This window comes from Eleutherodactylus coqui, chromosome 12 (assembly GCF_035609145.1).
Source record: "Eleutherodactylus coqui strain aEleCoq1 chromosome 12, aEleCoq1.hap1, whole genome shotgun sequence".
Lineage (NCBI taxonomy): Eukaryota > Metazoa > Chordata > Amphibia > Anura > Eleutherodactylidae > Eleutherodactylus > Eleutherodactylus coqui.
The window spans coordinates 59,077,621-59,103,451 of NC_089848.1; the positions used below are offsets into that span (position 1 = coordinate 59,077,621).

General features: G+C 43.4%; 1 protein-coding gene across 1 annotated transcript in view; it reads right to left on the reverse strand.

Annotated features, from left to right (window-relative positions):
• CHN2 (chimerin 2) overlaps positions 1 to 25,831 on the reverse strand; it is a 317,209-nt gene that overhangs the window by 160,537 nt on the left and 130,841 nt on the right. Inside the window, exon 3 of the mRNA XM_066585622.1 lies at positions 12,829 to 12,884. Coding sequence (XP_066441719.1) covers positions 12,829 to 12,884 — 56 coding nt within the window. The remainder of the gene's footprint in view (positions 1 to 12,828; positions 12,885 to 25,831) is intronic.

A 25,831-nucleotide genomic window follows, 5' to 3' on the forward strand; every position in this document is an offset into this window, starting at 1 on the left:
GGCTGGAGGGCAAGCACCCAGCATTGGCCTATGAGCAGTGGCCCATCTGTAACCCATTTACTTCTACCTTCCATAACATAGATACAGCATCAAAACTAACCTCAGTGAATAAATAAAGTACCAGAAGCAAGCTTATAACATAAAACCAATAACAGAACCAAGCTCAGTTCATAAATGCATCGCCGGAAACATACATTATAAAGAGTAACTGCGAAGTCACGTTAACCACCGCCATGTAAATTTATACCATGTGAAATTACATCTCCCAGTATACAGCCCATCACTCCGACCATCAAACACAGAGGGAGAATAAACAATGACTCACAGCTCTTCTCTGATTCGAGTCTTTCTCCTTTTCTTCTTCATCTGCCATGACGACTTCTCCTAGTCACGACTCGCCTTTGCGGAGTTTGACGTCCAGATGTCTTTTGCTTTTGCAGCACATCTCCACACTATGCCCTTAAAAATAAGTGTCACATAGTTCGCCATGAATAAAGCCGCTTTCAGACGAACGTATTTTAGCTCCGTATTTGGTCCGTGTTTTGCGGACCGTAATATGGAGTTAATGTGAATCTATGCATGGCCGTATTTTTCACTGTCATTTTTAAAGAAAAACGCAGTATGACCTATTTTTTTTCCGTATTGCTATCATTTTCTATCGGGTAAATACAGATCAGTATTTGTCCAGTAGAAAATAAAATATATGGAGGCAAAAACAGATCAAATAGTGATGACATACGGTTGGAATGTCACCTGTAACACTTCTGCAATAAGGATCCGTATTACAGCCGTGTTATAGTACACTTGTCTGAAACTGGCCTGAAAGTGTGCGCCTGAACAACAAGTGCCCCCAAACAATGCTCCTACATAAAAGTATTCAATGCTAAAACAAACAAAATAAACCGCAGCAGGCTCTACTTTTCTTTGCATAAAAGTCTATAGAGGGTGCAAATGTGTGTGCAATGCGCAGCTCCACGAGAAAAAGAACAGATCTAAAAACTCAATAGGCTAAATAACCATTTAAATCGGGACGTGGTTGTGTCCCAATGCGTAAAAGACCATGCCCTGCAGGTGCAAAAAGTATAGTAAAATGCACAGTTACGCATGCAAAAAAGCCTCGCTCATAGGACAAAGACTTGTGCTAAGGCGTGCGTAAAAACGCATGCGCCCGTGTGAAGGAGCTCTTGCATATTAAGAGTTGAGATTACGAAATTATTAAAAACACAACACCCTTCAATTTCCTAGTTGGTCAGTGACAAATAATCTCAGTATGCATAGTGGATTTAATAATTCTATTTATCTCAAGTCTTTTAACATATAAAAATAAGTTATATTTTAATACTAGCTGACATACCCGGCTTCACCTCAGTTATGTGCAGAAGCCCTGAGTGAGGAGTCAGTCAGTGAGCAAAAAATCAGAGAGGGCTTTCACATTTATATACAGAGGTGAGGTAGATTTTCCCCAGTATATACATAGAGATGAGGTAGATTCTTCTCAGTATATATACATGGAGGGTGTGGTAGATTCTCCTCAGTATATACATAGAGATGAGGTAGATTCTCCTCAGTATATACACATAGAGGTGAGGTAGATTCTCCTCAGTATATACACATAGAGGTGAGGTAGATTCTCCTCAGTATATACACATAGAGGTGAGGTAGATTCTCCTCAGTATATACACATAGAGGTGAGGTAGATTCTCCTCAGTATATGCAGATAGAGGTGAGGTAGATTCTTCTCAGTATATACACATAGAGGTGAGGTAGATTCTCCTCAGTATATACACATAAGATGGGTTCACACAGGGCGGATTTGCCGCGGAAATTCCATCCGAAATTTTACTGTGGCAAATCCGCCTGCAGCTGCTAATCCTGGTATTAGCCAGCCATGTGGATGAGATTTGTCGAAAATCTCGTCCACATGGGACAGCCAATCCGTCGCAGCAAAGCCAGGAAGAGCTGGCGCTGTGGCGCGGATTCCCCGGTTGCAGCATGTCAATTTTTTCTCCCCGTTGTGGCCGTGTTCTCCTCTATGGGAGTGCTGGCCGCAACAAAATAAGTATGCAGCCAAGCTACGTGCCGCAGGTTTTCAAGCAGCCTTTTCCCGGCGGAAATCTCAGGGTTTCTCACTGCAGCCAAACTGCGAGATTTCCGGCGGGATTCCGCCATGTGGGAACCCAGCCATAGAGGTCAGTTAGATTCTCCTCAGTATATACACAGAAGTGAGGTAGATTCTCCTCAGTATACACAGATTGAGGTCAGTTAGATTTTCCTTAGTATATACACATAGAGGTGATGTACATTCTTCTCAGTATATGCATATAGAGCTCAGTTAGATTCTCCTCAGTATATACACAGAGGTTAAGTAGATTCTCCTCAGTATACACACATAGAGGTGAGGTAGATTCTTCTCAGAATATGCACATAGAGGTCAGTTAGATTCTCCTTAGTATATGCACGTAGAGATCAGTTAGATTTTTCTCAGTATGCATACATACAGCTCAGTTAAATTCTTGTCAGTATATACACATAGAGGTCTTTTAGATTCTCCTTGGTATATACACAGAGAAGTGAGGTAGATTCTCCTTAGTATACATACATAGAGGTCAGTTAGATTATCCTCAGTATATACACATAGATGTGAGGTACATTCTCCTCAGTATATACACATAGAAGTGAGGTAGATTATCCTTAGTATCTACACATGCAGGGTGAGGTAGATTCTCCTCAGTATATACACATAGAGGACAGTTAGATTTTTTTCAGTATATGCACATAGAGGTGAAGTAGATTCTCCTCAGTATATACACATAGAGGTGAGGTAGATTCTCCTCAGTATACACACACAGAGGTCAGTTAGATTCCCCTCAGTATATACACATGGAGGGTGAGGTAGATTCTTCTCAGTATTTGCACACAGAGGTGAGGTAGATTCTCCTCAGTATATACACATGGAGGGTGAGGTAGATTCTTCTCAGTATATGCACATAGAGGTGAGGTAGATTCTCCTCAGTATATACACATAGAGGTCAGTTAGATTTTTTTCAGTATATGCACATAGAGGTGAAGTAGATTCTCCTCAGTATATACACATAGAGGTGAGGTAGATTCTCCTCAGTATATACACACAGAGGTCAGTTAGATTCCCCTCAGTATATACACATGGAGGGTGAGGTAGAATCTTCTCAGAATAGGCACATAGAGGTGAGGTAGATTCTCCTCAGTATATACACATGGAGGGTGAGGTAGATTCTTCTCAGTATATGCACATAGAGGTGAGGTAGATTCTCCTCAGTATATACACATAAGATGGGTTCACACAGGGCGGATTTCCCGCGGAAATTCCGTCCGACATTTTGTCAATTTTTTTCCCCCGTTGTGACCGGGTTCTCCTCTGTGGAAGCGCCGTCCGCAACTAAATAAGTATGCGGCCAAGCCACTCCAAAACCCGCGGCTACGTGCCGCAGGTTTTCAAGCAGCCTTTTCCTGGCTGAAATCTCAGGGTTTTTCACTGCGGCAAAACCGCGAGATTTCCGGCGGGATTCTGCCATGTGGGAACCCAGCCATAGAGGTCAGTTAGATTCTCCTCAGTATATACACAGAGAAGTGAGGTAGATTCTCCTCAGTATATACACCTTGAGGTCAGTTAGATTTTCCTTAGTATATACACATAGAGGTGATGTACAGTCTTCTCAGTATATGCATATAGAGCTCAGTTAGATTCTCCTCAGTATATACACATAGAGGTGAGGTACATCCTCCTCAGCATATACACAGAGAGGTGAGGTAGATTCTCCTCAGTATATACACAGAGAGGTGAGGTAGATTGCCCTCAGTATACACACATAGAGGTGAGGTAGATTCTTCTCAGTAAATGCACTTAGAGATCAGTTAGATTCTTCTCTGTATATACACAGAGTCGAGGTCGATTCTCATCAGTATAAACACATAGAGGTGTGCTCGATTCTCCTCAGTATATACACAGATAGATGAGGTTGATTCTCCTCAGTATAAACACATAGAGGTGAGGTCGATTCTCCTCAGTATATACACAGATAGATGAGGTTGATTCTCCTCAGTATATACGCAGATAGATGAGGTTGATTCTCCTCAGTATATACGCAGATGGGTGAGGTAGATTCTCCTCAGAATATGCACACAGAGGTCAGTTAGATTTTTCTCAGTATACACACATACAGCTCAGTTAGATTCTTGTCAGTATATACACATAGAGGTCTGTTAGATTCTCCTCGGTATATACACACAAGAGGTCAGTTAGATTCTCATCAGTATATACACAGAGAGGTGAGGTACATTTTCCTCAGTATATACACTTAGAGGTGAGGTTGGTTCTCCTAAGTATATGCACACAGAGGTCAGTTAGATTCTCCTCAGTATATGCACATAAAGGTCAGTTAGATTCTCCTTAGTATATACACACAGAGGTCAGTTAGATTCTCCTTAGTATATACACACAGAGGTCAGTTAGATTCTCATCAGTATATACACATAGAGGTGAGGTACATTCTCCTCCATATGTACACTTAGAGGTGAGGTAGGTCCTCCTCAGTTAATGCACACAGAGGTCAGTTAGATTCTTGTCGGTATATGAACATAAAAGTCAGTTAGATTCTCCTCAGTATATTCACAGAGAGGTGAGGTACATTCTCCTCAGTATATACACACACACAGAGTTCAGTTAAATTCTCCTCAGTATATACACATAGAGGGGAGGTAGATTCTTGTCAGTATATACACATAGAGGGGAGGTAGATTCTTGTCAGTATATACACATAGAGTTCAGTTACATTCTCCGTAGTATATGCACATAAAGGTCAGTTAGATTCTTCAGTAGGAGAGAATGGAGAGGAGGACATGATGGAAACCTTCATATATGTTACAGGAGGAGAGAAGGGAGAGGAGGACATGATGGAAACCTTTATATATGTTACAGAGGGAGAGGGGGACACAAAGGAAACCTTTATATATGTAACAAGAGGACAGCAGGGAGAAGGGGAACATGATGGAAACCTATATATATGATTCAGGAGGAGAGAAGGGAGAGGAGGACATGATGGAAACCTTTATATATGAGAGGAGGGAGATGAAGGAAACCTTTATACATGTTACAGGAGGAGAGAAGGGAGAGGAGGACATGATGGAAACCTTTATACATGTTACGAAAGAAGAGAATGGACAGCGAGAATATGAAGGAAACCTTTATATATGTATATGGGCTTATTTACATGAGCGTATATTGGCCAGCGTTTTCCAATAGGAGTGGGTGGGACGGGGTGGAGCTAAGCTCCTGCCCCCTCCCTGCTCCCTTATCCATAGTCAGCAATGGTAGTGGGTGGGACAGAGCTGAGCTTCATTGTAAATAACGGAGTGGAAGAGAGAAGCAGAGAGCCAGTAAGGGGGAGGGCAGGGGGGGGGGGGGGGGGGACTGCTTTGATTGTAGCGTATATCGGCTGGCTGTGAAAACAGCAGCCAATATACGCACCTGTGAATAAGCCCTCAGGGAGAGGGTGAACACAACTTTGATTATTTAGCTGAAGCTGTGCTGTGACTACTGTGGAGAAGAGGGAATCTGCAAGCGACACGCTGGCAACAGTGAGAGAGCCTCTTCGCCAGCAATATTGTATGAATTCTTATTTCTAGTGATAGGACTTTAATGGAGAAGCCAGTTCTTAGTAAGAATGTTACTTAAGTTGATGAATGAAGGGGAGACTCATAAATTGCAAGGTCTCATAAAGAGCCGGTAAGAGGGAGGGCAGGGGGGAACTGCTTTGATGGAAGCGTATATCGGCTGGCTGTGACAACGCAGAACGATATACGCTCGTGTAAATAAGCCCTAAGGTTCAGGAGGGAAGGGTTTTAGTTAGGAACCTAAAACACAAGAACAAGGAGGCACCATCTGAGAAGCAACATCAGGAAATATATATTTTACTGAAAGAGTAGAAAATTATTGGAACAAACCTCCCGCAGACGTGGTTGGAAAATCAATAATAAGTGAATTCAAGCTGCCTGGGATAAGTATAGATCTATCCTATATAACGGCAGACTAGATGGACCACATGGGCTTTTTCTGAAATCCGTTTTCTGTGTTTCTATAACTCCGTCAATCAGACATTAGAAGTCTATTCTATCGATATGCAGTCAATGTCTATGCTTAGACAAAGTCTTCAATCTCCTTTATGGCCACTTTTAGCTATTTGAGCATAGTTTGATTTTCCAGTTTGGCAAAGACAGGGAAGCATGGCGTATGCTGATCCACAAATGGACAGAAATTGGGCAACCACTAAACGGATAAATCATCATCATATTCTAGTTTTCCCAATAACTTGCAGAATATTTTAACACATGATTTGCTTCCTCCTTAGGGCTCACTCACACAGATGTATTGTCACTGCGTATTACGCGTGTATCTTTCATGCGTGTAATACACAATATACAGCAAATATGCATGCAACATGAGTATTTGTTGCATATATTAAATCGCTATAGCCTATATTGGTGTGTAATATGCACCAAATGGGACACACTGTGTGTATTACGTCAATGGAAAAAATGCAGGTGTGAGTGGCCCAATCAATGGACTTTTAGCACCGCGTATTGCACATGTAATACGCAGTGACAGTACACCCGTGTGAGTGAGTCTTTACACTTAAGGCTGCTTGTCCACGGGCGCTCTTGAATTGCGTTCCCCGCGGAACACAATGCACACTTTCCATAGCATTGCTATGGAAAGCGCTTTCCCCTGTCCACGAGCGGAGAATCATAGCAACCCTCTGCTCGCGGCCAGCAATTCGCAGCATGCTGCGAATTGCCGCGATTCTCCGTGGTCAGCCTATCTGTCAGACAGGCTGACCGCAGAGATCTGCTTGTCAGCTCTTGCTCCCGGGACGGCGGCTCCTGCGGCAGAGATTCACAGTGGGACTTCGCAAGGCCCGTGGACAGGAGCCCTAATTCTGACATATAAATGCCTAGTAAATCTAAAATGTACATTTCTAAAGATGTATTTCCTCTGCGTCTGGAGATATAACACGCCACAAGAATTCCCATGAACATGAAGATAATAGTTGTGCCCCGCTCTGTGAACTCCACAAGGACGGCTTAGATAATATGAATACACAACATAATTACATATGGTCTGACAAGTATATCTGTGGCACATTGTGTCAATTCAGCAACATTAGCATTTGAAATGGAGAAGGCAACATTGTTTCAATCAGTCCTAGATTTAGACAATCTTAAAAAGCGCGTTCTGCTAAATGAAAAATTGTCTGAATTTCTAGTCTTTGATGTCGAATCCTCTAGATACCTTATAATTATGAAATGCAAATACAGCTCCTTAGGATATAAAACAGGAACTCATCAAAGTGCTACAGAAAGGTCGGCAGCTGCTTGCAAACGGCTTTCAAAGTCTTGGAGAAAGTGATTGATTCATTAACTCAAGGAAATGTACAGCAGCTGGTTGTGTGACCAAGTGAAAACCTAGAAGGTTTCCATCCGCTTCCATATTCTTGATAGCTGGAGTAAACAGTGCTCAGAAATGAACGAATATGGCAATACGATAGACTTATAACCACCCACGACTGTAGGGGGCGATGTTGACCTTGCAATTTAGGAGTCTCCCCTTCATTCATCAACTTAAGTAACATTCTTACTAAGAACTGGCTTCTCCATTAAAGTTCTATCACTAGAAATAATAACTCATACAATATTGCTGGCGAAGAGGCGCTCTTACTGTTGCCAGCTTATCGCCTGCAGATTCCCTCTTCTCCACAGTAGTCACAGCACAGCTTCAGATAAATAATCAAAGTTGTGTTCAGTCTCTCCCTAAGGGCTTATTAATAGGAGCGTATATTGACCGCCGTTTTCACGGCCGGCCTATGTACGCTACCATCTGAGCTGTCTTCACCCTTCCCTCCCCCTCACCAGCTCTCTGCCTCTCTCCTACCCGCTGGCTGTTTGCAATGGGAGGGTGGAGAGCTAAGCTCCCGCCCTCTCCTCAACGCTTGTCCACAGCCAAGAAAGGGAAGGGAATGGGACGGGGCGGAGCTTATCTCCACCCGCCGGCCTGCTCCCTCCCATTGCAAACAGCTGGAGGGGAGGAGAGAGGCAGAGGGACGGTGAGGGGGAAGACAGCTCAGATGGTAGCATATATCGGCCGGCCGTGAAAACGGTGGCCGATATACGCTCCTGTGAATAAGCCCTGAGCATATATGGGGTGCTTTCCCCACCCCAATGTTAATTATAGCAGTGTACCTCTGTCTCCAGTAGTCACAGCAGTGCTTACCATAATAGTCATAGATCAGCAGCAGTGCCTTTTTCCCCAGTAGTCAAAGCAATGCCATCTACCAGCTGTGACACAGTACCCCTTTCCAGGAGGCAGTATAATTGAATGGAGGCACAGCTGGGGCACTATAACTGTATGGAACCACTATAACTGAATGCGGGCACAAAGAAGGTACCATAAATGAATAGGGGCACTATAACTGAATGGGGGAAAATTGAGGCACTATAACTGAATGAAGACACAATGGGGGCACAAAGACGGTACTATTACAGAATTGTGGGACAAAGGAGACATGATTGCTGAATGGAGAGCACAAAGGGTTAATATTTCTGAATGTTGCACTGTTACTGAATAGGATCACAATGGGGACATTGTTAATATAAAAGGGCATAATTACTCTGTGGGGCACACTGGGGTAACTATTACTATGTAGAGGCACAAAAGGGGAGCTTGTGCACTTTGGGGACACTATTACTTTGTGGGGCACCAAGAGAGGCATTATCACTATCTGGCAGACTTATGTCTGGGGCACTGTGGATGCAAGGTTTGAGAAGGTGCTGAAAAAATGAGAAATAAAAAAATTCTGTGTGTTAAATTCTGCAGAGATGAGTCGTGGCAGAAAGAAGTTGTCATGGATGTCACCTGTGAGTCACTGGACTTAAAAACCCCATAATCATTCAAAGTTTGCAGACATACATATACGCATATAATTTATATAATTTTGTTCAGGGGAGAATGCCACTGGGTCTGGCGCATCTGAGCCACAAACTGCGGGGAAAGGTCCAAAATTTGCCCTGCAACTCATAAACCTCTAGTTACAACCCCGAGCATTAGTATAATGGGTGTAAATACAAAACTTAGCTTGAAAATGGGAAAATGATGGGGAATTTATTAAGTTAAAATGTGGTGTATGAAAGTAGAAAATTTGGGTGCAAGACTTGCTTGCACAACAAATTTGGAACTTCTTAAATGTATGCCTTTTTCTCCATTATCCAGTAGTCATAGCTCTGCCCTCCACCAGTTGTGGCAGCGGTGCCCCCTTCCCCAATATTTACAGCAATGCTCTGTTTTTCCGAATAGTCACAACAATGCCTCCTCCGATCCATCTGTAGTCACAGTAGTGCTTCCAACTAATGTATTATGGCCCCTGCATTTCCTCCCCTGTTAGCAGCAGCAGGACCTCCTTCTCCGCAGTCTCAGCAGTGTCTACCCCCTGACCTCCTTCTCCGCAGTCTTAGCAGTGTCTACCCCCTGTTGGTGGATAGCTGCATGTGAGTAGTCTATAACCAGCGTCTCCTCCTTCGTAGGAGTAATTGGCCTTCTGCCAGCTGTGAAGGGTTCCCAGAACTCAGTGCCAACCAAGTAGAATCACATATAGGCATGTCTCTCTTATGTTGAGTTGGAAATCCACCCTGTACAGCATCATGCAGTGATTATGTGTTCATGTTTATAAAGTGCCATTATATTCCTCAGCAGTTTACCCAGTCTATGTCCCTTGGATCACAATCTAATTTACTTATCTCAGACTCCCACATACTTGTGCAGATAGGGGGTCAGATTCTGATCTCACTGCTGACCCCCGAGTGACCATGCCACCCCAAACATGGCAGAATGAGTCTACTGAATCGCATAACAATATCATTTTTAATGTATTACACTATTAAGTGCTAATGGATCAAGGCTGTCTAATAGCATGATTTCACAATGAGAAAGGTTTGTTAACCCCTGTGTACTTTTGCATCACATCTCAAAAATAGATCTATTTTACAAGAAACTGTAGTGCTTTACTGTAAGAATGATGGACATTCAGGAGTTCATGAAAATGTATTATTAAAAATGCAATATTAATTTTTGAAGTCAGTTCTATCCTTGCAGCTCCACACTCAATGACTTTGAAGATGCTGCATAATCAGGAATGGCACTGCCATCTGCTGTGATTTTGGAATCCCGGCACTCCAATCTGCATTGTGATGCAGTGCTCCACGTCGGAGGTTGACTGCACCCGTCCTAATAAAGATCAGGCTGTAGCATTATACATTTATATAACTTACAGAGATCAATGTCAATCACCATCAGCACAGAACTCAGCTTGTCATGTGACATTCAGATACATTGCAGTTACTTTCCACCAACATTTGGAAGGGTATAATGATTGTGGGTAAAGGAGGTGCGACCATAATTAGATGCTAGGAAGGAAGGGGGCTTTTCACTTTCTACTGGATTCATGTCCTTAAGACACGGATCTATTTAAAGTCTAGGGTAATGAAGAGAACCATTGGCGCCTTGCCAGTTCTAGTGGTTGAGAGTAGGAGCACTCAACAGCCTGGCTTCCAGCTGGCTCAGACCACCCAATGACATCAAAGCGTAGTGCTGCCTGCGCCGAGCTGCAGGAAGAGGACTTCTTGAGGTGGAAATGGAGTAATGAGAGTTTGATTTTCCTTTCATTTTAAATTGGCACAAAGGGAAATTATAACTAAATGGAACACAGTTAGGGCACTATAACTGTATGGGGCTACTGTCACTGAATGAGGGCACAAAGTGGGTACTATAGCTGAATGCGAGCGCTATAACTGAATTGAGGAAAATCGAAACTCCATAACTGAATGGAAGCACAATGGGTGCAAAGTTACTAAATGGGGTGTAATGGGTGCACTAGAATTAAATGGGGGCATAACAGAGGTACTATTACCTAATGGGTCTCTGTTACTGAATGGGGGATAGTTTACTGTATGGGGTTACTAGGGGGGCATTACTCCTGAATTGGATCACAATGTGATGATTATTACTGTAAAGTGAAATATTTACTGTGTGGGGGCACATATATACATAGGCACATACCATATTTACTTGAGCATAAGCCGACCTGAGTATAAGCTGAAGCACCTAATTTTACCACAAAAAACTGGGAAAATTAGGTGCCTCGAGTATAAGCTTAGCTAGACTAGGCAAAAAAAAAATCAAAACTCAATTCTCACCTCGCAGCCGGCGTCTGTGCCCTCCACGAGATGGTCTCCCAGCGGTGCAGCAAGCTGCTCTGTAATCCTCCCCGCTGTCATCTCTTTCTCTGCTAAACAGGGCTTTGAATTCGATGAACCAATCACAGCCATTCAGTGTTGTAATTCAGCGAATGGCTGTGACTGATCGAGCGCCAGCTGTGATTGGCTGGCACTTGATCCAATCACAGAGCTTACTTGCTGACAGCGGGGGAATTCAAAGCCCCGCTTAGCAGAGAGAGATGACAGCTGGGAGGATTACAGAGCAGCTTGCGGCACTGCCAGGGAGACCATTGCGGCTGCCGGCTGTGAGTATTACGTTTTTCCTTTTTACCTAGTCTAGCTCACTTGAGTATAAGCCGAGGGGGGCTTTTTCGGCATAAAAAACGTGATGAAAAAGTCAGCTTATACACGAGTATATACGGTATATATAGCTTATATAATTTGTTTTCCAGAGTACAACATCACAGGGATGGAGTTTTAAAGTTTTTTCCTGGGACTCTGTTATACCCCAGATATTTATATACTGGGAATATAAATACAAAACTAAGCTTCAGGTGGAAAAGTGTAGTCTATAGTGAGGATATATTAAATGAAAAGCGATGTATGAAAGTAAAGCATTTTGGCACAAGGCTTCCTTGTGCAAATAAATTAGGACTTTTTAAAGTTATTTATGCTCACACCAAGCTCTAAAAATGTGGGCGTTGCTTTAGTTGGAGGGGTGTGGCTTCCCCGACCCAACTGATTAAAGTACAACTTACACCAGAAACTACCATAAGTTATACCAGAAATCTACTCTGGTTCATAGCTGACATAGAATTATTTTCATGGATGGCATGAGACGCGCCTAATGTATTAAGAGGTATGAGTCTTAATACATTTGGCACATCTTACACCAGCAGGGATTATAATAAGACAGGCGTATGAAACGCCTTAAAAATCCTCCCAGGTTTTAAATCAGCGGTAGATATTTTTATGTGTTGCACTATGAGACTTTGCTATTGAGGCCGGTCTGACACAGGCGACCCTGCAACGGAATCCGTCTGTGACCCTGGTCGGAGACCTTGCACACTTTTTCCCCCTAATTGCGGATGACTGCTGATGCTCGCTGTCGGTCACACACAGTACAGATCTTTTCTTTTTTAAAATATTTGTTTTTCCTGCGCCGTCGCTAGGCAATGACGCGGGCACCTGCGGGCTAACCGGAAAGTCAGTTGTCGATGGCCTGTGGCTCGGATGACCTGCATTGACTTCAATGGAGGCTGTTTGCGCAGAGTCCGCAGCAAAATACATACCTTTCAATGCATGCTATTTGGTGCAGATCCTCTGTGCGAAAGTCGACCACGGATTCTGCTATTCAAATGCGTCCGTGTGAGACCGGCCTAACACTGATTTTGATAAATATGTCATGTCTAAGGGCAGTTTGAAAACATAAAATAAACTCTATCTTATGTATCTAGCCATTTGTACATTAAAATATCCTTTAGAAGTTTGCAAAAAAAATGGAATAAAGAATGTTGAGTAATCATTTACCTCTCGTGGTGATACAATTCTTCTCGGCCTTGGAGCTTCTTGCTGCAGTTGATACACTACAGATAAATGACAGAAAAAAAGAATACAATGTTTATTCATCTTTTTTAAGCTTTTGTTTTCCAAGAGAATTTAATAAAAAAAAACTTCAAAGACTTGTGTTCCGAGGACCAGTTCTTTCATAATATTTTATGAGGTCTTTTTCCTGTCTTACGCGAGCCATAGTTAATAAAAAAAAATTATTGTGGCATATACAATTTTTTTAGCGCTAAATACAATCTGCAGCACCTTCAAAAGAGGTCATCCAGATGCAAACCTGCTGAAGGGCATACCTTTGTCATATGAGTACCCTGTAAAAAGCTTTGATTTCATAAAGCACATGTAGACAGTATCTATCTCATATCTATCTATCTCATATCTATCCCATATCTATCTATCTAGTTCCCATCTCATATCCATCCCATATCCATCCATCTCATATCTATGTCACATCTATCTATCTATCTATCTCATATCTATCCCATATCTATCCATCTCTCATATCTATCTATCTAGTTCCCATCTCATATCCATCCCATATCCATCCATCTCATATCTATGTCACATCTATCTATCTCATATCTATCTATCTCATATCCATCTAATATCTATGTCACATCTATCTATCTATCTATCTATCTATCCACACATACACATGGAGTGTTTTTCCAAAACGAGTCAAGTGCATGTTTACAGATATTGCGCCTTATGATGCAGTACGAATCCCTTTGATTCTGCTTACATGTCTACAAGGCGACATTTTTCATTTATCACCTTGTAGACATGGAAACGGAAGTAACAGAATTTGTAAGTGGAGTGCTGTTACTCCACTTCCTGCTTCTCTCCTGGTCAGGACGACCAGGAAAGAAGCAGAAGGTACCGTAGCAGCACAGCGCTCCCACTGATTTCAATGGGAGTGAAGGCGACGTTCTGACTTCCTCTCCTGACCGCTGATGGCGACGTCTGGCCCGCTGCACTGGACAGCGGGCTGGACGATCAGTTGATGGACGGACGGTCACGAGTGGTGGACTCCCTGTCCCTCAACTACTGATGACCTATTCAGAGTTGAAAAGAGGACAGACAACCCCTTTAAACGCCCATTCACACTAGCTTTTTTTGTTTCCGCCTAGCTGTTCCTTTGTGGGAACATCTGAACAAGAAGAAAATGGAAATGAAAAACACAGAAGCAAATGAATAGCCTTCCATTTTCCACTAATGTTGTTGTTGTTAGTGGTTTAGTCGTTCACGACCCTCGGTGACCCTAAAGGCGAGCTCCCTCCATGTTTTTCGGTTTGGCTCTGCTTCTTTCAGTTGTGTGATATCCATGCCAGTATCAGCTCTGACAGTATCAGCCTTCGTGTTCTTCGGCGGCCGGGTCTTCTTTTGCCGCTGATCTGTCCAAGCATTATAGATTTTTCTAGTGACCCTGCTCGCATTTCATGGCCAAAATACGCGAGTCTGGTCATTTTGCCCTCTAGTGATATATCGGGTTTTATACGATTCAGGACTTCTCTGTTAGTCACTCTCGCCATCCAGGGCATATGCAGCAGCTTTCACCAGCACCACAGCTCGAGTGCATCAATCCTCCTTCTATCCACTTCCCTCGCAGTCCAGCTTTCACATCCATACACAACTATGAGAAAAATGGTGGTTTGCACTATGCTGCATTTAGTAGCAATGCCGATATCCCTACTTTTCCAGATTTTGTCCATGTTTAGCCTCGCGCTTCGCTCCAATGCTATCCTATGTTATATCTCTGGCATAGGTTCTCCAGCCTGGTCAATTTTTGAGTCAATGAAAATGAAGTCCCGCACGCATTCTGTGACCTCATTGTGGATATTGATTTGAATTTTGCCATTTTTGAGAGTTATAATTTTAGTCTTCAAATTCAAGTAAAGGCCCATTTTTGACTTTCAGTTTTAATCTTACATATCAGCTGCTTCAGACCGGCTTCTGTTTCTGCAAGCAGAGTTGTGTCATCCGCATAACGGAGATTGTTAATGGCTCTGCCACCTATTTTCACTCAGATTTGCAGTTCTTCTAGGTCCATTTTCCGCATGATCACTTCCGCAAATTTCCATTCATAGCAATTTTTTAAAAACGTGAAAAATCTGTTGTGGTTCTGTTTTTTGGACTGGAAACAAAAACACAGCGTTTTTGCTTCAGTTTTTAAAAACGGAATGGTGACGAAAAATTGACAAGCGGATTGAAAGTGAGGGTATTGAGTTTTAGCTGCCCCCCTAAAGGAAAAACTAGACGGAAACAAAAAATGCTATTGTCAACGTAGCCTAAATCATGCTACATCCATGTTTGCAACTTTCCTCTGATTTGATTTTTTCAAAAAATATATGTCTGTAGTATGGACAGTAAAAGGTCATGTGGACGAGCTGTATACTGAAGAAGTTTTACATGAATTGTTAAATTATCGCCAAAATATGGTAATCTGAATGTTTAGAGATGAAACACTTATCCAGCTGTATTCACTCATAAGAGATGCTGAGACGGCAACTTTCCTCCCCACAAATCAGGTTATGATTGTTGCATCTCACGCTGAATGGTATATAATTGTAGTGTAACATGGTACATCAGAGTAGAAGGGATACATACGGTATATTTAGAATAACCACGGAGTCTACAGCAGAAGGGCACAATACATTTTTTTAGTGTGAGGGACACATCGTCAGATTATAAGCCACAAAAATGTGAACTAAAACGTTGCATAGTGACATGATGATGGGAATACGATAATGGGCATAACCGTCGTTCACCAGTACAGTCCCATTATAGCTAGAAGTTATGTACAAACCATGAAAATGAACATGGCTGCAACATAACCAATACTAGAAACTACACTTTGTAAAAAAAAGAAATATCTAGCCCCTAGAAGTTGTCGTTTTGCTGCAAAACCCAGCATGCAGTTACATCTAGAGTTGTAGTGATTAGATGAACGGTCTTGCCACCCGAGGCCCTAAAAGTGGTTCCACCCTTGGCCTATAAAAGGCTCTCGGAGGCTCCTTGTGTGTAGTGACCAGTTTTTCCGCTTGTGTAGAGCTTGTTGACCACTAGACGCCTCTATGATGCAAAGAAGAGATTTCATCCAGTTAGAAATTGAGAGGGGGCGTATTTTTGGAATACGAGAAGCTGGATGGTTATATCCTCGAATTGCCCACCACCTGGGCCGTTCTGGCCAGACTGTTAGGAGGTGTTGGGACTAGTGAATGCATGAGGGCACACAAGGCAACAGGGCTCAGGACACCCTCGGGAGACCACCAGTAGAAAAGATCGTCTAATCATCCGATAAATATGAGTAGTTCCAACTGTTTTGTTGTCCGCCATCGAGAGGCAAGTGACACCATCTTTACAAGCTGCTGTGTCTGTCAGAACCATTTCCAGGTGCTTGGCTGAAGGCAATTTGGTTTCACGGCACCCATTACGTGTATTGCCTTTGACACCCACCCACCATCTCCTTTATTTGCAGTGGTGTCATGATCAATGAAACTGGACTACCTCGGAGTGGAACCAAGTTGTCTTCAGTGACAAACCAAGGTTTAGTTTGGGCATGAATGACGACCGTGTTTGTGTCTGGATAGGGGTGAGTGACTCAATCCTGCCTTTGCTGTGAAGCAGCACACTGCCCCCACTGCTGGTGTGATGGTCTGTAGCCATCATATACAACAGTCAGTCACCCCTAGTAGTGGCACTAGGGACAATGACCGCTCAGCAATATGTTCAAGACATCCTGCAGCCACATGTGTTCCTCTCATGGCAGGGCTACCAAGAGTCATTTTCCAGCAGGATAATGCTTGGCCGCACACATTGAGGGCATCACAGGAATGTACCCACAACATTGTCACACTTCCCAGGTTGTAATATTTATCGCCAACAGAACATGTATGGGACTATCTGGAACGTCAACTTTGACAGCCTATTAGTTTGTACAATCTGGATGCTCAGTTACAGCAAATGTGGACTGATATGCCGCAGGACACCATATGGAACCTGTGTGCCTCCATGCCTGTCTGTATCACATCTTGTATCCAAGGTAGAGGCAGTACAACAGGGTACCAGAGCCTCCATGCCCGCTCATATCACATCTTCCATCCAAGCCAGAGGCAGCCCAACAGGGTACTAGAGCCTCCATGCCCACCCGTATCACATCCTACATCAAAGCTAGAGGTGGTACAACAGGGTACTAGAGCCTCCATGCCCGCCTGCATCACATCTTGTATCCAGGCAAGAAGCAGTACAACAGGGTACTAGAGCCTCCCTGCCCACCTGTATCACATCTTGTATCCAGGCTAGAGGCAGTACAAGAGGGTACTAGAGCCTCCATGCCCCCCGTATCACATCTTTTATCCAAGCTAGAGGCGGTACAACAGGGTATTAGAGCCTCGCTGCCCACCTGTATCACATCTGGTGTCCAAGCTAGAGGCGGTACAACAGGGTACTAGAGCCTCCATGCCCACCAGTATCACATCTTGTATCCAAGCTAGAGGCGGTACAACAGGGTACTAGAGCCTTCATGCCCATATGTATCACATCTTGTATCCAAGCTAGAGGCGGTACAACAGGGTACGAGAGCCTCCATGCCTGACTGTATCACATCTTGTATCCAAGCTAGAGGCGGTACAACAGGGTACTAGAGCCTCCATGCCCACCTGTAATCACATCTTGTATCCAAGCTAGAGGCGGTACAACAGGGTACTAGAGCCTCCATGCCTGACTGTATCACATCTTGTATCCAAGCTAGAGGCGGTACAACGGGGTACTAGAGCCTCCATGCCCACCTGTAATCACATCTTGTATCCAAGCTAGAGGCGGTACAACAGGGTACTAGAGCCTCCATGCTTACCTGTAATCACATCTTGTATCCAAGCTAGAGGCGGTACAACAGGGTACTAGAGCCTCCATGCCTGACTGTATCACATCTTGTATCCAAGCTAGAGGCGGTACAACAGGGTACTAGAGCCTCCATGCCTGACTGTATCACATCTTGTATCCAAGCTAGAGGCGGTACAACAGGGTACTAGAGCCTCCATGCCCACCTGTAATCACATCTTGTATCCAAGCTAGAGGCGGTACAACAGGGTACTAGGGCCTCCATGCCCACCTGTAATCACATCTTGTATCCAAGCTAGAGGCGGTACAACAGGGTACTAGAGCCTCCATGCCTGACTGTATCACATCTTGTATCCAAGCTAGAGGCGGTACAACAGGGTACTAGAGCCTCCATGCCTGACTATCACATCTTGTATCCAAGCTAGAGGCGGTACAACAGGGTACTAGAGCCTCCATGCCTAACTATCACATCTTGTATCCAAGCTAGAGGCGGTACAACAGGGTACTAGAGCCTCCCTTCAATGGCTCAGTTTTTCTGCAATAAATTATCCTTTTGCTCTGATATTGTAATCACTTACTTATATCAATGTTACAATCACACAGAGAAAGTTTCATTCTATTTTGATAACTTCTTCCAGGTGCTTGATTTCTTTTGATAATGAGTGTATGTCCGACTATCCCCACTGGCTGTATTCACATAAGCGAGTGCAATTTTGTTCAGTGAAACACTGATCTGTGTCATTTTCATGAGATTATAATGCATTCTGTGATTTTCATGTGTAATTTGCATTTGCTGTACATCTGTTTTTCACACAGGTTTTTCACTGCTCCGCACTTGATTTTTTTCATATGGCCCCATAATGTGTTAAAAATGCATCACACTAGCGTGCAATCGGCACGACATGCGCTGTGATCCCTTTTTTTTTTACGCTCTCATATAAAATAATGTGAGATTCCTGAACAAGAATGACACAAAAATAGGACATGCAGCAATTTTTCAAACTCAGGCTATTCGCTCCAGAGAATTAAATATTTGTCATGGAAATTAACCAAACTGAAATAAATGGGTTATTTTTCCCGTGCAAGTGCTGCCCATCTCAAAATGGGACAGAACTCGCAGAGGAAATCGCCGTGTGAAAACAGCCTCAGGGTATGTTCATACGGGGTGGAAATGCTGCGGACGTTCCACACATTCCGCAGCATTCCCACATCTAAAATAAAGTCAGAATCCGCACCATTACAGAATTACATTGTATGTTATTGAAATCTGTAGCATAGCTCACACAGCATGGATTTTGTTCTGGATGGAATTTGAAATCTGTGTCACAAAAATAAATTGACATAGTGTCAAGTTTTGACCTGGTTCCCATGTCAAGCAACTGCACTGACTGGGGCTAAATATGCATGAATGACTTCAATGGAAGCTGTAGCTGCAGTACCGAATCAGGCCACTGCAATATGGACAGTGTTATTAGTTTCCAGTGCTGTCCATACTGACTGCGGGCCTGTGGATCAATTGATTGGTTGGGACCCCAAGCAGTGGATCCTGATTGATCGATAATTGAGGATAAGTCATAGCTGGGTTGTCTTGGCTAATATTAGATTAGGTACACATGCGTTTATCCATTACATCCAGTGGGACCACTTGAAATGTTCCGCTGATCGTATGTCCTAGACCAGGAGTATGCAATCTTAACAAGATGGAGATCTACTGTTGTAACTTTGGAGAGTTATGAGATGTACTTGGTACTGAGTTGTTGCAGAACCAGGGGGAAAATGTTGTGAAAGCTATGTATATTTTCTGCAGGTTGCTGTCAGGGCATGCTGGGAGTTGTGGTCTTCCCTCAAAAAAATCAATTGAGGGCCACAGGTATCTGAGCTGAGCAAGCCAAGGAGTAGAAACATCTGGGAGGCCATCAGTGTTTCACATGTTGCTCCAGACTGACAGAAGAGGCAGGAAGCTGTGGATATCCTCCACTTCCCTGCAGGAACGCCATGTAATAAGCCAGAACAGCACCTCCTGAGCTCCCCCTTCATAACAGGCCACATCCTCACAGAGCCACCACTAAAGTGGCTCCCCTTTCTTCCCCTATCAACAGCCTCCTATATGCCTTCTAAAGAATGGATGATGTCTCTTACCAATCTGCTTCCTTCAGTTTGAGACTGCTGACTGTCATCTTTCTCTCCCCGAAGTTGCTGCTCTTTCATTGTCCGCCCCAGTATCTACATTTCAAAGTCTGGGAGGAACTTATTCTGTAGTATTCGTGCTCTGTAGTACTGACCAAACTTGCTCCCACAATCTACTGGGCACCCATCAGAGGTCAATCCGCCACTCGTGGTCAATTGGTTGCCAACCCTTGACCTAGATGTATGCAATTTCTGACGATGTGTTATATCATGTTTTCTTTAAGAGAGTTTTATTGAAAATAATAGTAGATAAAACATTTTTAATACAATTGAGGCAGAGATAGTGATGTATACCAAACAAAGAGATGCCAAAAAAAGGACAGGACTAGACTGGTCCATCACAGTACTACAGAATTCATCAGTGGGCCCAAGCTATGACACCAGAAATGGGCCCAACAATGGACAAGCCCAATTGGAGTTGACTCAGGGCCAATCACTTGCACTAGGATTGATGCTCAAATAATAAATTTGACCTTATTGAATATGTCCCGTTGATGTAATGAGAATAACTAGGTTTACAATTCCATTGGTAGTTGAGGTGATCTCGTTCTGTTCAGATGGGGGATGAACATTCCAAATAATTTCCTAGGACGGTCTTCATGGTAGCTCAGGCAAACAGTGTGTCAAAAGACTTACTCAGCATATTGGCCAAACAGAGCGCAAACCTAGGGTCCTTTTAGAAGAGTTGATTCTCGTTTGAACGAGTGAACAAGCGAGTGACGTCACCGCTGGCTCGTTCGCTCTTGTACAGCCTGTTGAGTCAGGTAGAGGCAACGTTGGCTCGTTCAAACAAGAATCGTTCAGTCTTTCACATTCGCTGTATAAGCGAATAATAGGGACTGAATGAGCGCTGTTTAAACCGAACGATAATTGAGCGAGCCGACAATGGGTTTATGCCTGCAGAAAATGGATGAACAAAAAGCAAACGATTTTTGTGCATCGTTCAATCCTTGGCTCGCGTTTATACTGAATGATTATTATTCACTTTCGCTCGTTTGAATGATTTTTTTGAACGATTACACTGGGCAACACAATTTCGTTGACATAGATCTTACACTTGTTTTTTTACTAACTTTTGGCCTCTGAATGAAAAACGACCCCAGTTTTTCCTGTATTACATCCACTTTTGACGATATGGGATACCATCCATTTTTCTCAAAAGACGTATAAAATGTACATACAATGGGAAATCAAAACCTGAACGTAATGTTTATTTTAAAGTTATCGTGTCTATACAAAGGATATATTGTTTTTGTACGTCAAAGTGTGTGCAAACAGTAGCAGTTAAAGGGGTTGTCCCGCGAAAGCAAGTTGGGGTATACACTTCTGTATGGCCATATTAATGCACTTTGTAATATACATCGTGCATTAAATATGAGCCATACAGAAGTTATTCACTTACCTGTTCCGTTGCTGGCGTCCTCGTCTCCATGGTGCCGTCTAATTTCAGCGTCTAATCTCCCGATTAGACGCGCTTGCGCAGTCCGGTCTTCTCCCTTCTGAATGGGGCCGCTCGTGCCGGAGAGCTGCTCCTCGTAGCTCCGCCCCGTCACGTGTGCCGATTCCAGCCAATCAGGAGGCTGGAATCGGCAATGGAACGCACAGAGCCCACGGTGCACCATGGGAGAAGACCTGCGGTCCACCGTGGGTGAAGATCCCGGCGGCCATCTTAGCAAGGTAAGTAAGAAGTCGCCGCAGCGCGGGGATTCGGGTAAGTACTATCCGTTTTTTTTTTTACCCCTGCATCGGATTTGTCTCGCACCGAACGGGGGGCCTATTGTAAAAAAAAACAAAACCCGTTTCGGTGCGGGACAACCCCTTTAAGTTAAAAATGTACGCCTACAGCTTTTCCTGGAGTGTTCAATCTGTGGACAATTTCGCCGGTTGCTCCAACAATAGTCAGTTATCATATGTACATCCCATCTACCCCGATACCGTCCCTCCATAACGTTCAAATCCTGGTGGAATTATTCCCCTTGCTCATCACTGACCGCGCCAAGGTTTTCTGAGAAGTTATCAAGATGCAGAAAATGTACCTTGATGCTCATGTTGCAACCAAGCATTCTGTAGCTCCACAAGAGTTTCTACACAATTTCTGTGTAATTCTTTGCTCACTTAATTCCAAGAAAGTCCTTGACGATATCTTTGAATACTTACCAAGCATACTTTTGAAGTTCTGACGTTGTCCTGATGAAATATTCATCTTTGATGAGTTGCCGAATTTGTGGACCATCAAACACACCGGCTTTTATCTTTTCAAATGACAGGCTGGACAACACCAAAATGAGGTACTTGAAACATTCTCCTTCAGTTGGTAAAGCTTTAATGAGTTGTTTCACAAGACCCAGTTTCGTGTACAGAGGTGGGGATATAATGTTCTTTCTGTCAACAAGTCGATCATGTAGAATGTTTGGATCACCAGGCTTGAGGTCAGATCTTGGAGGTTAACTCCTTTCCACCCAATGTTTCTCACGAGTTCAGTTGTCCCCCATGCACAGATAACAGGGACACTTGGTGTATCCGCCTTGCTGACCAAGATGGAAGCATACCATTTTAAGGTCAACACAGATGATCCAAATGTGTTGGTGAAATTGCAACAACTCAATGACTCTCTTTATGTCTTGTAGCAAGGGGGGTAGTCTTGCCTCAGGATCGCTGGTCTCTCATACCAGAAATGGCACACCACACGGGTAAATACGGCTCGGGAATAGCAGATATCTTTGTCTGGCTCCTGCCAGCGTTTATTGCACAGCACGTCACAGCATAGCACATCACATCACACAATGTCCATTAGCACCCCAACTTGGGTGGGAGTCCAGGGGCGTCATCCCTGTCGGACTCTTTGCCTTTTCAGGCCACCAGCCTGCAGCACCTTCCTATGCTGCGCTGGACCTCTCTCTCCCTCTCCTTGGTAGGAACTGGCTTTTTATCTTGTTCCTGCTCCACCCCTTGGTTAACCCTTGCACCAGAAGTCCTGTCTCTGGCCCTCTACAGGCCCTTCTGTGTACTGCACTACTACAGTCTTCATATTCTTCACAAAGAACACACTGAATGTCTAACTGGGACTGCACCAAATAAATTACCATTATGGAGGAAGACACACTTTAAACTCCGCTTCGAGCTATTGATGAACAGTCGCCATTCAGTTGACTTACAGATGGGATTTCCCAATTCCTCCATTAAATAATGTATGCTATGACAACACACTAAGCCACTGTCACTTTTAAAGAATTGCAGAAATACAATTTCTCTAGATCGAAAGGAGGATACGTTCACACCTTTTTCAAGCAAGTTTTTCTCATGCAGTCTTGATGCAGGAATTCTGAATCTTTTTTTAATAGTCCCAAATCATTCAGCTCAGCCTGATCTAACCCCTTCAGAATTAAGTCATCTTCAATTTCAAAATCTTCATCATTGCCGTCACTTAGTTCTTCACCATAACCATGTTCTTCAAGAGAGGGTAGTTCAACGAAAACTGGCCCTGGGATTTCAGCTGAATCAGACACTGGACGTATAGCTGATGGTAGACTAGGATATACTATTTTACATTTGTTTTTCTTGTTATATCCTGAAATTTTCACTATCCAAAAGTAACTGTCACTGGAATGATCTCTTGGCTCTCGCCAAACCATAGGTATACCAAATGGCAACATCCATAAACTCTCAACACACTGCTTTCCCACCTTATGAGGGGCCCAAAACTTATCTTGATCACTAAGTTTAACTTTGAAATATGTAAAATAGGTTTGCTTGACAAATGTGTTGATGTTCGCCCTTTGACTAGGAATTGTGAAACCGCCACTGATATAGCAAAACGTATCAAATTAGGCACTTATGACGAGAAATAGTAGATGCAGACCTGATCAGAAGGAAATTAAATAAGTGTGTAAATAAAAAAATGCATCTTTAAGTTAAAGGTCACCTTATAGACACAAGTCTAAATGCACCTTTTCTTTTAAAGACCAATGAATTGCCCATGCACCAAAGCTGCACACGCCCCATTTATGTTAACCTCAAGAACATCTTCATAAACCCTATCAAGACGCTGTATGTAGCCAGCAACATGTCACATTGGATGACAAGGCCGAATGTAGCAATCATTTGTGTAGTAAGTGACGTAATGAGGATAAGTGATCAGGTGAATCGTTAAGACTAAGCACTATTCGACTTTCTCCCTCTGCGTGATCTCCAACGATGGTTGAGATGTAAGTGTTTCCCAGCAACTCGAGAGGAAAGTACTTCACTGTAAAAACATTAATGCACAGGGACAATAGAGAACTACAGAAATGCGCATCATTCTTGTATCTCTATGGTAACGGAGTTGAGATAATTGTTTTATGGGGACCAGTACTCTCACATTGTATCTTGATGAAAACGCCTATCGCACCTGACAATTACCTTGTTAAACTTCTTCATATAAAGCTTGACAATCCCTTACAGTGGAGTGACTGAGTGTTGATAGTGCTTTTAAGGGTACGTTTACACGTAGCGGAAAATTACGCATCCAATTTAGAGTCAATATCCGCAGCTGATTTCAGCTCCCCTCACCTTAGATAACAGAAACATATAAGTTACATGTATGGAAAATGCAGCCATACGCTTCCATACATGTTCATTATTGAATTCTTATTGAATTTTATGAAGACTAAGGCCGCCTGCAGACGGCCGGGTCGGATCCGGCAGCGAGAGTTCTCGCCGCGGGACCCTACCAGAGCGCCTGCAGAGAGCAGCGCGTACTCACCCGCGCCCCACAGCTCCCGATCTTTCATGTGCCGGCTGCCGGCGCATGCGCAGACCAGAGCCGGCGGCTGGTGAGCGACGTTTCTGTGCGGGGCTTGCAGAGCCCCGCACAGAAACAGAACATGCTGCGGTTTGTTTGGCGCCCTAGATTTCGCGCGGACAAACTGCAGCCGTCTCCATAGGATTGCGTTTGCTAACGCAATCCTATGGCAGCTTGCAGGGATGGAATTTCCGCGGGAAATCCCGCCCGTCTGCAGGCGGCCTTACAAAGATGTTCTTAGCATAGATTAAGTCCTTAAAATATCATGTGTATTAACTGGATATGCATGCGATATAGCATAAGTTTCATCAATGGCAATACAATAAAGAATAGAAAATATAACAAAAAAGGAGCAAACAGTGAAATGAAATTAAAGAGAGAAAAACTGAAGCCAAGAGCTCCACGTAGAGTAAGATTTGTGTTGGTTGTTATGACGATGGGCGTGCATTTTTTAATATGCATTGTGTTCTCAAATAGTAGAGATCAGGGCATTAATAGAGGGAAGCGTGGGAGATCTTCAGTTTCTAGATATCAGAAGTCTGACGGAAAAGAGAATATGACATATCAGCCTACTATGTATAGGTCAAGATGGGGCAACATCAAGCAGCAATGTTGTTGCAGAATTATTGGTAGTGCTTACACTGATGATTCTTTTTATAAGAGAAAGGATGGTTTCACATCTCCATTCGGGAAGCAGGAAAAGGGAATCCCCGTGGCCGGACGGTTCAGTCTCTGGACGGAACAAACAGCGTCGGGTGGACCCCACTGACTATTATAGGGTCTGCCCACTTTCCGCCCAGCTACCCGGCTTTTGGATGGTAGAAGAAGAACTGCACGCAGCGCTTTTTCTTCAGGTGTTTTCAGCTGGAGGTTCCGATGTGAATGTGAAACGGACCAAAGAACTTCTCTCCAATAGTTTAAGAAAAATGTTTAACAAAACAAAATACATGGAGTAAAGAACTTGCGTGTCCACATTTTCTCTAACACGAAACGTCCGATCCAGGGAAATATCTAATAAGTCTGTCTGGCATTAGAGACCATCAGGTTAACAATGTATAATGTACCTGTAGCAGAGAGGAGCTAAGAGAAGATTTGTTGGCCTAATCTAGCGCTAAAAAACCATTGACTCAAGGAAAAAGGTTGTCATGTCTCTTTCCCACT